Source organism: Cyprinus carpio, chromosome A13, assembly GCF_018340385.1.
Source record: "Cyprinus carpio isolate SPL01 chromosome A13, ASM1834038v1, whole genome shotgun sequence".
NCBI classification, from domain to species: Eukaryota; Metazoa; Chordata; class Actinopteri; order Cypriniformes; family Cyprinidae; genus Cyprinus; species Cyprinus carpio.
This window is the reverse complement of record NC_056584.1, coordinates 9,988,311-10,001,484: the sequence shown is the minus strand read 5'-3', so window position 1 is coordinate 10,001,484 and position 13,174 is coordinate 9,988,311. Positions and strand designations below refer to the sequence as shown.

The following is a 13,174-nucleotide window of genomic DNA, read 5'->3' as shown; positions in this document are numbered from 1 at the left end:
GTTGGGGGTTCGATGCCTTGCTCAAGGGCACCTAAGTCGTGGTATTGAAGGTGGAGAGAGAACTGTACATTCACTCCCCCCACCCACAATTCCTGCCGGCCCGAGACTCGAACTCACAACCCTTCGATTGGGAGTCCGACTCTCTAACCAAAAAACCACCACTCCCCCCCAACCTCAATAACTGAGGGGAGAACCAGGTTGCAGGTTTAAGTCTCTGTACTGACAGTGATTGTAAGTGGGGGGATTGAATAACCAGCACTCTCTTCCACCCTCAATAACTGAGGGGAGAACCTCGAGCAAAGCACCAAACCCCCAAATGCTCCCCGGCTGCTGCAGCAAAAATGGCTGCCCACTTCTCCGGGTTTGTGTGTATGCACTTGGATAGGTTAAATTCTGTGTATGGGTCACCATACTTGGCTACACGTCACATCACTTTTCTCCTCCCTCCACACTACATGCTCCTCAGCAAAGGTGAGCTTGGACACTGCAGAGTGCTCTTTCAGTCCGACTTCTTTTAAATGTGCCGAGACAGATCCATACCCCGTTCATCACTGAATTGGCAAGCAATTCCAGCTGCAGTGTTGAACCGATTCCCCATTGAGAGTCTCCGCATTATGGTGTCTTCTCATGCATTTGTCTTACATGGACGACCAGCATTTTTGGGGGAGCTGAATGAGTGTTATTGTAAAGCTGCAATATTTTCAACAGAAAAAAGAAACTCATAAATTTAATGACAGAAAAAAAAAATTAAGTAAAGAAAATATTTTCAGCTCGGTGTCCACGTCCATGTTCTCCTCCTCCTGAGTCAAGATGTCCTTCAGATTTCCTTTGAGTAGTTGCGGCAGTATCACAACACTGTTACATGTGGGTGTTTCATTTTGTTGGGGGTTCAGTCTGAAGGGCATTGTAGATGCATGTGCTGGCCCAGACGATGCGCATAGGTGAAGATGCAACTACTGTGCTCCAAATAAATGAGGGTTGCTTCAATCCCTCAGTTACTCATTACCCTCTCAGCTTGAACTGATCGGCAGGCCCACACACAATCTGCACCCCCAGAACCTGAAGATTCCTGCAGAATTACAACATCAGTCATTCACGAAGCCCCTCTATTACTTATTGCCACTGTTGGCTAATTTGGTAACATTTGGTAAAGCTTTCAGCTACTTTTAAGAAATAAATACCACAGTATTAATCCCAAATCAAACATGTATGACTTTCTTCTGTGAGGCAAACAAAAATGCATACAAATATTGGAGAATCTTCTGACAATTATTTTCCATATAACTATTTTCTATGATTATTTTAGCATATTTTACCACATTAAAATCGATTACTCTGGTTTTTCCCCCAAAAGCCAATGCAGATTTTTACTGGATCATAACAAACATAAGATCTTACTTTATGTACATATTTGGACACACAAGCATTATTCTGTACATCCGTATCTGGCAGGTTTATTTTTCAGGAAATAACAAGTAAAATCCACAATTTCCACCCATTTGAGAGAAATGCCTTGCCCCGTTTTGTGATGCAGGTCACTGATTGGTCAGTAGTCTCTAGAGGTTGTTGGGGTCAGTGCATTTACTTTTCACTCACCTTGTTTGTCATCACAGGACAATTGAGAATGAAAAAGCAACACAACTGCAGATGGCGAGTGCTCATAGGATGGGGACGCAGAAAACTGCCGTCAGCCACTGGAGAGAATCAGTGGACCCTCATTGTGCTCGTTTTGATAGGCTAAGACAAACAGTGAGCAAGGAGATGGGATAAAGCTGCTTGAATTCACATAAACAGGAAGTGTTTCATTTAACAGGGTTTGTGCTTCTTTTTCCATTTGCATAAGCAGTTTGATGCAGTATTTCAGACACCCATATTCACAGGTGAATTATACAAGATCTACTCAGCGATCGTGGCATTCATCAAGATACTTTAACTCTTCTGCTCTTCAAATCCCTCACATTTTCTTAGCAAACGTGCACTCCACTCCAAGACTGCTGGGAGAAACGGCCTGTGGGATGTACACTTAAACAATACAGCCACATTACAAAAATAAAGACAGTCTCTGTAACCCACTGAAGCTCATGAAAGAGCTTCCTTTCTCTTACCACTTGTGCTTTTTCAAGCAAACATCACAAAACACACGTACCAACACCGTCCATTCGGAAGAGCTGGGTTAAAATAGATATTAAATTATGGATGATGAACAGGTAGAATTTTTTTTTTTTTTTTTTGGTGTGCAATTTGTAGCATAGGCTACCCGTTGACTACCTTTCAGGTGCTCACTTTGAAGAGAGGGGGTTTTATTTTATATGGGCACCATCTTCAGTTCAAATTAAGAGAGAGAGAGACACAATTATTTAAACCCTTTAAGTCAATCATTGTGAACACCCAGACAATGAATCACTATGTTGCATTGAGGAATGGATCAGGGTTTCATACATTTAGAGAGTTTGGCAGTTCTTGCATCCTCTCCCAACGATTTATTGTTATGCGGAAGTCGAACTCATGAACACACTCACGCTGTGCCAGTTCTGTGGTGCTTTGATTGGTTGCTTGATTTTAAAGTTGGAGAGCCAGCAGCAGGAAGGGGAGGAGCCACATTACCATGGCCAGGTGGGCTGCTGCAGGACTGGCGTCATAGGGGTCAGGGGACGGGAGCGTGGAATCCCCCCACAGTCTGTCTCTCTCATTCATCTACAGAACATAAAGAACACGTGAGAGCTTTAGATACATGATATGCTGTCGTCTTCACTTTATTTCATATTTTACTGTTTTATCATCTCATCATTTCCTTTCAGTGCTTGGTTCTGTCTTTTACAGGTATCGCATCACAGACAGATACAGCACTAGATGGATGCACCTCTAATGGACCAGTGGTGGCTGGGTTCTGAAGCGTAAATGATGAAAACGCAAGCAGCCACAAAAGTGTGTATAGTTTTAAAAATATGAACAGACTTCTCGACTTTTAAAAGGAAGGTAAAGATGCTTCCCAGATTTTTTGATAAAAGTCTCACCAAGGCTGCATTTATTTGATTAAAAAAATGTTTAGTATGTGAGCGATCATGTGAAATAGTATATGAAATATCATTACAATTTAAAATAACTGATATCTATTTTAATATCTTTTAAAATGTGATTTATTCCTGTGAAGGAAACGCTGAATTTTCAGAATCATTACGCCAGTCTTCAGTGTCACATGACCCTTCAGAAATAATTCTAATATGCTGATTTTTATTCCACTTATTTTTGTGGAAACTGATATTTTTCAGATTTTTTTCAGGATTCTATGATGTATAGAAAGTTCAAAATAATAACATTTATATGAAACTGAAATCATTTGTAACATTATAAATGTCTTTACTTGCACTTTCCGGAATAAAAAAAAAGTATATATTTCTTTTAGAAAATAATCATGCTGATCCCAGTAGTGTAGGTCACTTAACATGTTTCATCCTCAAAAGCCATGAACAAATATTAAAGAGAAAATAATGTGTGCCTGAATATAAATACAGGTTTAGTTGAGAGAATGATTGGCTTCTGCGAGCATGAAACTTTCCAAATTCATTTTTTAAATAATAATCAATTTTGGCGTCATGTTTTAATCACCACTTAAAGTCCAATGTAAAACCAATTGAGAACCACTGCATTAGAAAAAAACAAAACAAAAAGCCAGTCTACAGTCAGGTGGTTTGCTGCTCTTCCAGTCTGGTCCAGACCATCTGACAAATCCCAAAACCCCTCTAAAACCACAAAACCAGACTAGAGTGGTAAGCTTGGTTAGGCAGGGAAACGGACAACAGTAATCATGTCGGCTGGATTCTTTCAGCAGGGAGACTATAACACACATCTATGGCTTTGTTCTGACAGACATGAAAAGCATGTCTGACTCTAATCCATTTAGCTGTTTGCACTCTGAACAGCAAAAAAAAAAAAAAAATCCACTTTTTACAAAACCAAACCATATCCATATTTTTTTTTTTTTTTTTTGGACAGTCAGAATGGATTTTAAGTCATTTTTTGCACACAATATGTATGCAGTGTCATACACAATGCAAATCTATGTTCGCTCACAAGAAAGCACTGACGTGAATGAATAGGACCTGTGAATGATCGGTTTTGACTGGTTTGAAATCTAGCAGGAACAGCAAGTTAGATTTTCAAAAGGTCCTATAACGCATCCTGACACTCAATCCGATGGGGATAAAGGCCTGTACCTGTGTGGGCATCTGTGGACGCAGGATGTTCTGCTCGGTCTCCATGCCAGAACCAATGGTGGTAGTGGTGGTCTCGGTGCTGGTAACTAAGATCTGTTTGGTGTTGGAGCCCGGAGCTTGGTTTGTTGCAGATTTCAGATCTGTGTCATTCCCAAAAGCCAGGATGGCATTCTCTGTTTGAAAGGAGGAGAGAGAGTCAGATTCACAGGCCTGCCTTTCGCAGATGAACACACCTGGAAGGCAGTCATGCCTCAGTTAGCTTTCTCTTTCAGACATGTCTCTCTTTCAAAATGGGTTTGGATTTTGTCAACATGTTGTCTTACAATAACAACAACAAAAATAAAACCCATTCAGGGGAACCAGAGAGGACTGGCTTATATAGAAGTTATCCAGCATAAATGTTGACAGAACAGCATTCAGGATCATAAACTCCATCATCTGAATCATGTTCTAAATATAGTTTATTTCAATAGTAGAATATACATCCCTATATTACCAATCGGCTAATCCTGCCCTCCAGAAATATATAAAAAAACTTGTATTTCTTAACGGATTGGCATTCGTCCTTATTTCTTTGCTCATGTCTTCCATTTTCTTTCTTATCTTTTATTTTCGTTCAGTGTGTTTCCCCTTGGGAAAGATTGAATGCATAAAATGGAGTGTGTACTTGAGTGTGCCTCTGTGCATGTGGGTTTGAAAGACGTTTGATTACCTCCTGTATCTTGATGCTTAAAGCAAATCTTACCTATACTAAAACATCTGTGTGTATTCATTTTGAAATATTCTTTACAGTCACCTGTGTACACTGTAAAAATTACCTTCGATATTAAAAAAATACAGATTTCCAATCACACTCTACTTCATTTTCCCCTTTTTATTGGCTATATGTAGACTTATGGTGACAGGCCATATGAATGATAATAATCTGAACTGATTAATTTTCATTTTTCTAGTAGGTCACTGAAATTACCATGGCGTGAAAGTCGCCTCAATTAAGACACAGCTGTGAGGTCGGCACTGGATATGACTCCATATCTGAGTCTGATATTCTTTTCTGGCGCTGAGGAAAATGTTTTGTGGGAAAAAAAGGAAGATTAGATTTATGAATGGTGAACAGTGGCGTGGTTGAGTGAATTTTCTTTCTTAATCGAAACACTAATTGCTTAATCTTTGTGATCTTACAGGGGAGATGAAGCTAGAGAGAGAGTGACTTCCACAGAATACTTTACTGTGCAATATAATAGTGCCTCTTTAATATCAGTGTAGATTAGTACAGTGTTATTAAATATTTGTAATGGATATTGCAGCTCTGTTCGATGAGCATCTTCTCTGTTCTTTGTTATTTTAGCATTATTAATATACTATTGTATTATTTCCTAATATTTAGAATTAGCTTTATTTTTATAATTTTAGTACTTAAAGCAGTAACAACATAAAGCTATTTACAACATAAAGAGGTAATTCACACAAAAATTAATATTCTGTCATTAATTACTCATCCTCATGTCATTCCAAACCAACAAAACTAAGACTGAGTTCTTACAGCTTCGGAAAGAGTAATTAATGAGAGATTTTTAATTTTTTGTTGAACTGACATTATCCCTTTAATCTTATTTTAAATCAGATGCCTTGGTAATTTTAATTGTAATTATTTTCATCTAATGTTTGCATTTTAATTTCAGCTTTAACAAAACAATTGTAAATTAAACAAAGCCAATAAAATAAAATAAAAATTATAATGACTGTGCGGAAACCTTGATGCAAAATATTTTTAATTAGTATGTTCTTGTTATTTCCTGATTTTTTTTTTTTTTTTTTGTCCATGTCTGGTAAATGATGCCCTACAGGCCTTTAACCTGAAAACTTCTTGAACATCAATTGAAAGAAGATGAATTTACTTTCAGCGCATACCACTGCTCTGTACATACAAGACTGTATAACTACATCCTTCATGTATTTTGAAAGGCAGGCCAGGTTTACAGAAAAGCGTTAAGTTTACTGTAAGGAATATAATTTCTGTCAGTTAGTCTTCACTCCAGCCCACCTAAAGCCCTCATTATCTGACATTCATGTCATAACACTGCATAATCATGGGAGTGTTAGCAGTGGAGTAATATGGAGGAGTGTGAATGGTGTGATGTTGATTAGTCTCTGAATGTTTAGCAAAACACCATGCATTGATACTAATGGAAGCTGCCCACTCGTAGTGTTGCTGAATGACTGCAGGGAAACAAACCAATATAGTGGTTACATTCTCACAGGAGCAGAATACATGCTAAACAGATCATACAGCATACACCTTTCGTGACCGCTGCATTTTATGTCCACAGTGAATTCATTAAAGTATACAATTCAATTACGAGAATGAGTTTGGTTGATACTGTATGTGAAACAGATCCAGAATTGACAACTATTGCTAGACATCTAGCATAACAACGTTCTCACTCTTGGAATGGCATTTAAAGGACTGGAACTGAAAGATGCTATATAATAACTTGATATATTTTATAATTCCATTCTTGTCTAATTTTGTAAATACAGGACGATCTGAGAGTCACATATGTTAGTAAATGCAATGATCGATTTCAAACAACGAGTGTGTGGTCTATATAGAGACGCAGTGTCATTCTCTATCACAACTGAAAGGATATGTGGGGATATTATGGTAAGTGAGGGAGACAGGGAGAAATGGGGAAGTGAAGACAATGATTATAAAGATATTTCATCAGTGAAAGTGGACTTCCAAGTAATCAAGGTGTAAATGGCAGCAGCTAACAGTGGAGAGTAAAAGTAGTGATTCCTCTCTGACCCCCACAGGACTTTAGAAGCAACTGACCCTTTGATAAGCTTTTTATCTTGAGAAACTGTTAATTTACGCAGTAAACATGATTAAATGCTGCAGACTGCTTCAGAATTTAAGTATATGCAAACATGAGCACAAAACCCTTCATTATGCTTTTGTCACTATGGTACTATGAATGTTTTAGTTACATTCACTTCATAAATGAATAAACATTATGTTATTAGCATTTTACACACACACACACTTAGCAGTTACTGCTTACTCACCACCCAGAGACAGGAAATGAGCCATCACTCTTCGTGCACATTTTTCATCAAAACACTCATCACTCATTCTGACCGCATTGAGAACACTCTTACCAAACATAAACTTCACGTGTTTAATACATTAGTGAATCACTGAATCACTTCCATCTTGTTCCAGTTCTGCTAGCTGCTGGCCCACTGACTTCAGCTCTTTTTTTTTTTTGCAGTCTGACTGAATGAAGAAATTCTTGTAATACTTGTCCAGTATTTCTTGGTCGTCCCAGGGGTACGCTGATGGTTTGGGGGCTGGCGTAGCCAGCAAAACTAGTTCAGTAACAGCTGAGGTGAGGACCAGCCTCAATGGACTCACTTTCAAAAAGCTCTTTCAGCTGTTTCCCCTCAATCCTGTGCTACTTCTGTCCTGTGTGCTACTCTCCGGCTGTCTCCGCTCCATTAGTTTTACTGCAGGGAGCCAAATTACGCTCAATTACCAAGACACCAGAGGCTGCGCTTAGGCTTGAATCAGCACACATACACACTGACCCAGCACTCTGGACTGCCCCAAGACCCTCAGATAGAATAGAGAGGGATGGTGGAAACTGGACGCTGCAGTTTTGTAAATGCCGGAAATACCCTTGAGGAGCAAGATCACACTGAAGCGCTTCTGGATCAGAGTTAGAGCTAATCTCCAAGATCTCAGCGGTCAAATGCAGCACCACCCCACCTGTGAAACGGATGTGTTTACATGGTTTGTTTGTTATTAGTGGCTCAGAGATGCAGCGGGCCATGAGCAAAGCACACCGCTGAAGATATCCAGTGCTCCCGATGACTGTTAATGCCTCATTACCGAAAGGCATTGAAACTTCATAACGTTACATCAAGAGAGTTTTCTGTCAGTGCTGCTGAATGCACAATAATAGTGCTGACTGTGAAGAACAGGGATGCAAATATGTCTCTCTGCTGACTCTTGTGTTGCATCATCTGGATCTATTTTCTATCAGATTGAGTTTATGAGTGTGGAACAGTCCCTGCACCCTTCTCCACACATGCAAAAGGTGAATTGGCTGTATTGATAATACAGTAGGTGTACGAAACCCAGAAGACATCCTGCTTCTGCTGGGATTCTGAAGCAAGGAAACAATGGACCCTTTGCTTTCTAATAAGGCCATATTTATCACATTTGACCCAAGTGTTCAAGTGGACGTGAAGACGCAAGTGTGTGTAGAACTTCTAAATACCCGTTAATACACACTTATAGTTGTGTAAAAATTCAAGTGAAGTTTTGCAAAGCTTTTAAACATTTTGATTTTCAATACTTTGCACATTAAATAAACTTTGAAACATCTGTTCTTTAGTCTAACAGATGCCACAATTTAGTGATTGTGGTGTTTCTAATTAAGTGCTTAAAAAAACAGTTGCAAACGGTTTACAAAAAACACATACCATATTTTTCAAAAAATAAGTTGCACCTGACTATAAGTCACACATAAAACAAACATAAATTATAGCGGCATACATTATAGGCATTTATTATAAACACCAAGCCTAAACATTTATTTTAAAATGTTAACTGAAACTACCAGTATGTGGGAAATGCACTACACTCTTAAATATAAAGGTTCTTCATTGGCATCTCTAGTTCCATAAGAACCTTTAACATCAATGGAACCTTACAATTTCCTTTCAGGTTCTTTGGGGAACCCAGAATGGTTTTCTATGTCAGACCTGGGACAGTCTTCATACTGTAAGTGTAGGTTTTGGGACAGGCCCAGTATTGTTTTTACAGTTGTTGTTAGTGTGTCATGGGTCAAAGAACATCCAGGTCAAAGGACAATACCAATGTAGTGGATGTGTGGAAATGCTACTTCACAAGCTACTTTTGCCAGGAAGTGATGAAACAGGCTATATGCCACTGCATGTGATTTCTGTGCCTCCCTCTTATTTCCCCTTCCAAGCACAAAAGGGAATCTCCAGCAATGATTGTAATGTTTATTTGTGATATAGAACAGAGGATAGGTTTTTACTCACTCAAGCAATTGTTGTCATGGAAATTGCCAAGGAAGTGGTTGCACTGATCTCGGAAATTCCCACTAGCCACACAAGAGCACCATGGTCCCACACTGGATGTAGAGTTATCTAGGTAGTTTGGAGTGATAATGCCACCTACAGGGAGAGAGAATGAGAGAAAGAGAGAGTGAGACAGAAATAACACGGAACAGATCATCAGTTGCAAAACAGAAAGCCAAATGCAGTGTAAGTCTACATGTATCCCATAAATGCAGCATCCATCTGACCAACACTCTTCCACCTTCCATGAGCACAAAGACACTTTCACCTTTTTGAAGTTAAAATGTTTGTTGCATTTTAACACAATCACATTGTGTTATTCTATAAGCCCTCGGCTAAAACGGATATGAAAAGCTCTGTCAATCTTTATCTTGTGTGTGGGTTACATAAGTGCGCTGGAACATTGATTGCAATAGATATAGGTCTGTAGCTTGTAGAGCTCTGTCTTTGTTCAGCATGGGAGGAAAATGACAGTGCTTTTTCACTGTGTGAGTGAGTGAGTGTTGAAGGCGTCAGCTGAAAGCGGGAAAAGTGGAGGTGCTGCACTCTAGAACTCTATGGTCTGATAGGGACCCATTTAAACACATTGATTTCTTTTGTCCCAGAACACAAAAGCGCAACATCTTCACAACCGCTCTTGGAAAATACTGCCGTAATGACTAATAGTCAGGGCAGAGTGCTTGGTCTCTCTTTGTCTTTGCTATCTCTGTCTTGCCGTCTCTGACTTGTACATGTTAATGTCATAAACTCTTCTGTAGTTCTCTTTAACAGCAGATCTTATTCACTATTCCGTCAAACATGTGTCATTATTGACAGTCTACCTTACACACCTTATTGAAGAATATGTGAAAAAGATTCAAAACTAAGGTGCAGGGGAAGACTTTCAGGGTGCTGTCACGCTAATATTTTTGGCCAAGTCCATTTGTAATCTGAGTTCAGTTTGTTTCCAATACTAACAGCAAGTGAGCCTCTAACTTATGACATAAAATTTGCATGACTGCATGTTCCTGGTCACATTTATTATAGTGAAATGTGTCTCATAGCTGCTTGTCTCCAAATAAATTGCCTTCGGAAAGCAGCCCACATTATTTTTTCTGCATCTTTTGCAATACCTTCACAGACAAATGCTGTGAAGTACTAAAACAAAAGTTTTAGTAGATGCTGGAATCTTCTCACAAAGAATCGTTGCTTGTTTATAGTGTTAATCAGCTGCCACTAGTAGTTATGGTGGTACTTAAGTTAATGACACAAATGTACTGCAGATCAGACCCAAAACTACTCCGGTTCGTACCGAGCTACAGAACCAAATAACAGCTTAAAGCAGCGGTGTCCAATCCTGCTCCGGGAGGGCCAGCGTCCTGCAGAGTTTAGAGGAGGAAAGTTTATATGGACTTGTATGTATACTTCAGGCAGCTCCATATACCACAAAGCAACATGATTGTGATGTCACAGCAGATGGTATTTAATTTATCCCCACCCCTCAAAACTCTAATGTATGATATATATTAATTATTTAGGGATTTAATCGTAAAATACTTGCTTCCTATAGGATGTTCCAGTTTAACCCATTGCAAGGATTCTGCCAGTAGTGGGCACTTGAGAAATATGAACAATGACATCCATCCGAGTCAGCAAGATGGAGGTAAGTTAGTAAGGGAAGGAAGTAAAAAAAGTGAAGTGAAATGCTATGTTTTTAAGACAGGTGTGTTGGAGCTGGTTAGAGCTTAACTCTGCAGGATGTTGGCCATCCAGCAGCAGAAATCGACACCCCTGACTTAAAAGCTTAGTTAATCTGGATCCCACTGACTGTCATCGTATGGACAAAACAACTGAAGCATTCTTCAAAATATCTTCTTTCATGTTCTGCAGAAGTCATACATGTTTGTAATGAGGATCGTAATCGTAGTATATGCATCACATGCATTGTTGATAAGGTCCAATAAACCCCCAAAAGCTTGTGTTACGGTGGTCTTCTTTTCTTAGAATTCTACCTGTCGGTGGATAAAATTGTAATGCCAAGCCTGATAAGATTTAAATGCCCATAATTCTAATCTACCTGACTGGTGTATGTGATAAGCCAGGATGGACTATGTTGCCCAGAGTTCTCACCTATCAGGCCGGTGTACGCAACAAGGCAGGCTCCGTAATTTTCTTGCTGGCAGCCACTGGCAGTAAGCTCGGAGGGTTGGCAGTCGTGCTGGAACTGAGCCCAGCGGGACCTGAGGGAACCAAAACAGCACATCCATCATCCAGCCAGTCAACAAACCCTCAGAAACTTGCATTCCCACAAACACTTTCCTCTATGCTACCTTGCATTATATGTGTAGAAGGGGCTATATACTCTGTTCTGTTTTGTCCTCTTCTGTTCCTGTTCTGTTTAGACAGCTTTACACCAACACACTTTCAACACACAACATTCTATTCTCAGTCATATTCACTTTTTTTCAGTCCCCTCCCCTCTACATATACTCTGCACAGTCCCGATCCATTCGTTTTGCTCTCATTTTAATCAGAGACATGACTGCAATTCAGAATTCTGGAGAACTGCCAGATACTCAGGAGACAGAAACTCAGCCGACAGCGACCATTTACATTCAGGACACATTCTGACAGTCCTCTTGTGACCAATCAATCATTTAACCAGGTCAGTCTCAGAGGAATTACCCACATTCCCTGCTGATTTCTTATGCTAACTGGCTGTTGTGGCCGTAAGTGATCTCCTCTTGTGTAATGTGTTGTGTCAGCAGACTGTTTGCTTGCCGTGTGTAAGCGTGATGGTTGATCGATGGCAGAGACTGATGAAGGCCTTTGTGTTTGTGATGTGAAAAGTGGGAGGCTCAAATATGACCACTCAAACTCTGCTCTGATCCCTGCAGAGTGACTGCAGCTGTACAGACTCATAGTGGGACTCAATGTGTTCATTGGATCTGTGTCTCTCTGTTTGTTCGTAGTGAACAGATGAAGTAACAGGGAGAGTAAATACATCCTATACTTTTATTATGCTTATGATGTAGTCTATCTATTTAAGCTTGATTTTTCACCAGCTTTGAAGCACACTTACAACTATGGGATGTTATGGTAAGTTGACTGGTGAGCTATGACTGAAATGAATCTCATGTGAGTTTACATTTGAAACATATAATAATTTTAACATATAATCATTTCTTCAGGTTTAATTTTTTTTTTTTTTAGAAAGGAACAAAATTACTTTGTGCACCTTTATAAATTGCTCCCTACAGAGCACATAGCTTTAATCTTCAGGCCCTTCAAAAGAGCTTGATTGTATTTATAGCAGTCATTTTCACACAATACCCACTTGCACACATAGTCGGCCTCACAAACTCGAAGTTGTGCCAGGCAATTGGGTTTTTCCCTTTCTTCATACGAGCATGCAGGCACAATGGTCTGGCGCCGTCGTTCTGCGCATGCCGTGTCAGAGCATGGACAGAAGAGCAGCTCGTGCGTGAAGTCGGGCGGCACACGGTCAAAGAACTTCCTTAGTGCTTTGCTGCAGCGTGCTTTGTTGCAGGGCCCGGCTCGTGCTGATGGGGCGATGCACGCCGACACATACTCCGTGCGTAGTTTCTGACACGTCTCATCGACATTACAGGCCTTAGCAGCATCCAAACAATGGTTCACTGTTGTCATACCCACCTCAGACTCTGAAAGCAAGGAGAGAGAGAAGCAGGCTTGTGATTTCAGGGTGTAAAGAGATTAGCATGTTAGTTACACTTGCCTACTTTGAAGTACAAACAAAAAGGTAGTTGGAGTGGCTGCAGTCGCTGTCCAGTGCTGAAACCGAAGCCTGTATTCAAGATATCACAGAATACCAAACCACAACTGCC

The 13,174-nt window shown here is 39.9% G+C and overlaps 1 protein-coding gene across 1 annotated transcript in view; it reads right to left on the bottom strand.

Annotated features, from left to right (window-relative positions):
- Positions 1 to 1,353: 1,353 nt before the first annotated feature.
- The window catches only part of LOC109054677 (GDNF family receptor alpha-4-like), an 85,927-nt gene continuing 74,106 nt past the window's right edge, over positions 1,354 to 13,174 (bottom strand). The window contains exons 4-8 of the mRNA XM_042768702.1: positions 12,646 to 12,991; positions 11,439 to 11,548; positions 9,291 to 9,425; positions 4,215 to 4,387; positions 1,354 to 2,694 (exon numbers count right to left, since the gene is read on the bottom strand). Of these exons, the coding sequence (XP_042624636.1) occupies positions 2,560 to 2,694; positions 4,215 to 4,387; positions 9,291 to 9,425; positions 11,439 to 11,548; positions 12,646 to 12,991 (899 nt within the window). The 3' untranslated portion in view covers positions 1,354 to 2,559. The remainder of the gene's footprint in view (positions 2,695 to 4,214; positions 4,388 to 9,290; positions 9,426 to 11,438; positions 11,549 to 12,645; positions 12,992 to 13,174) is intronic.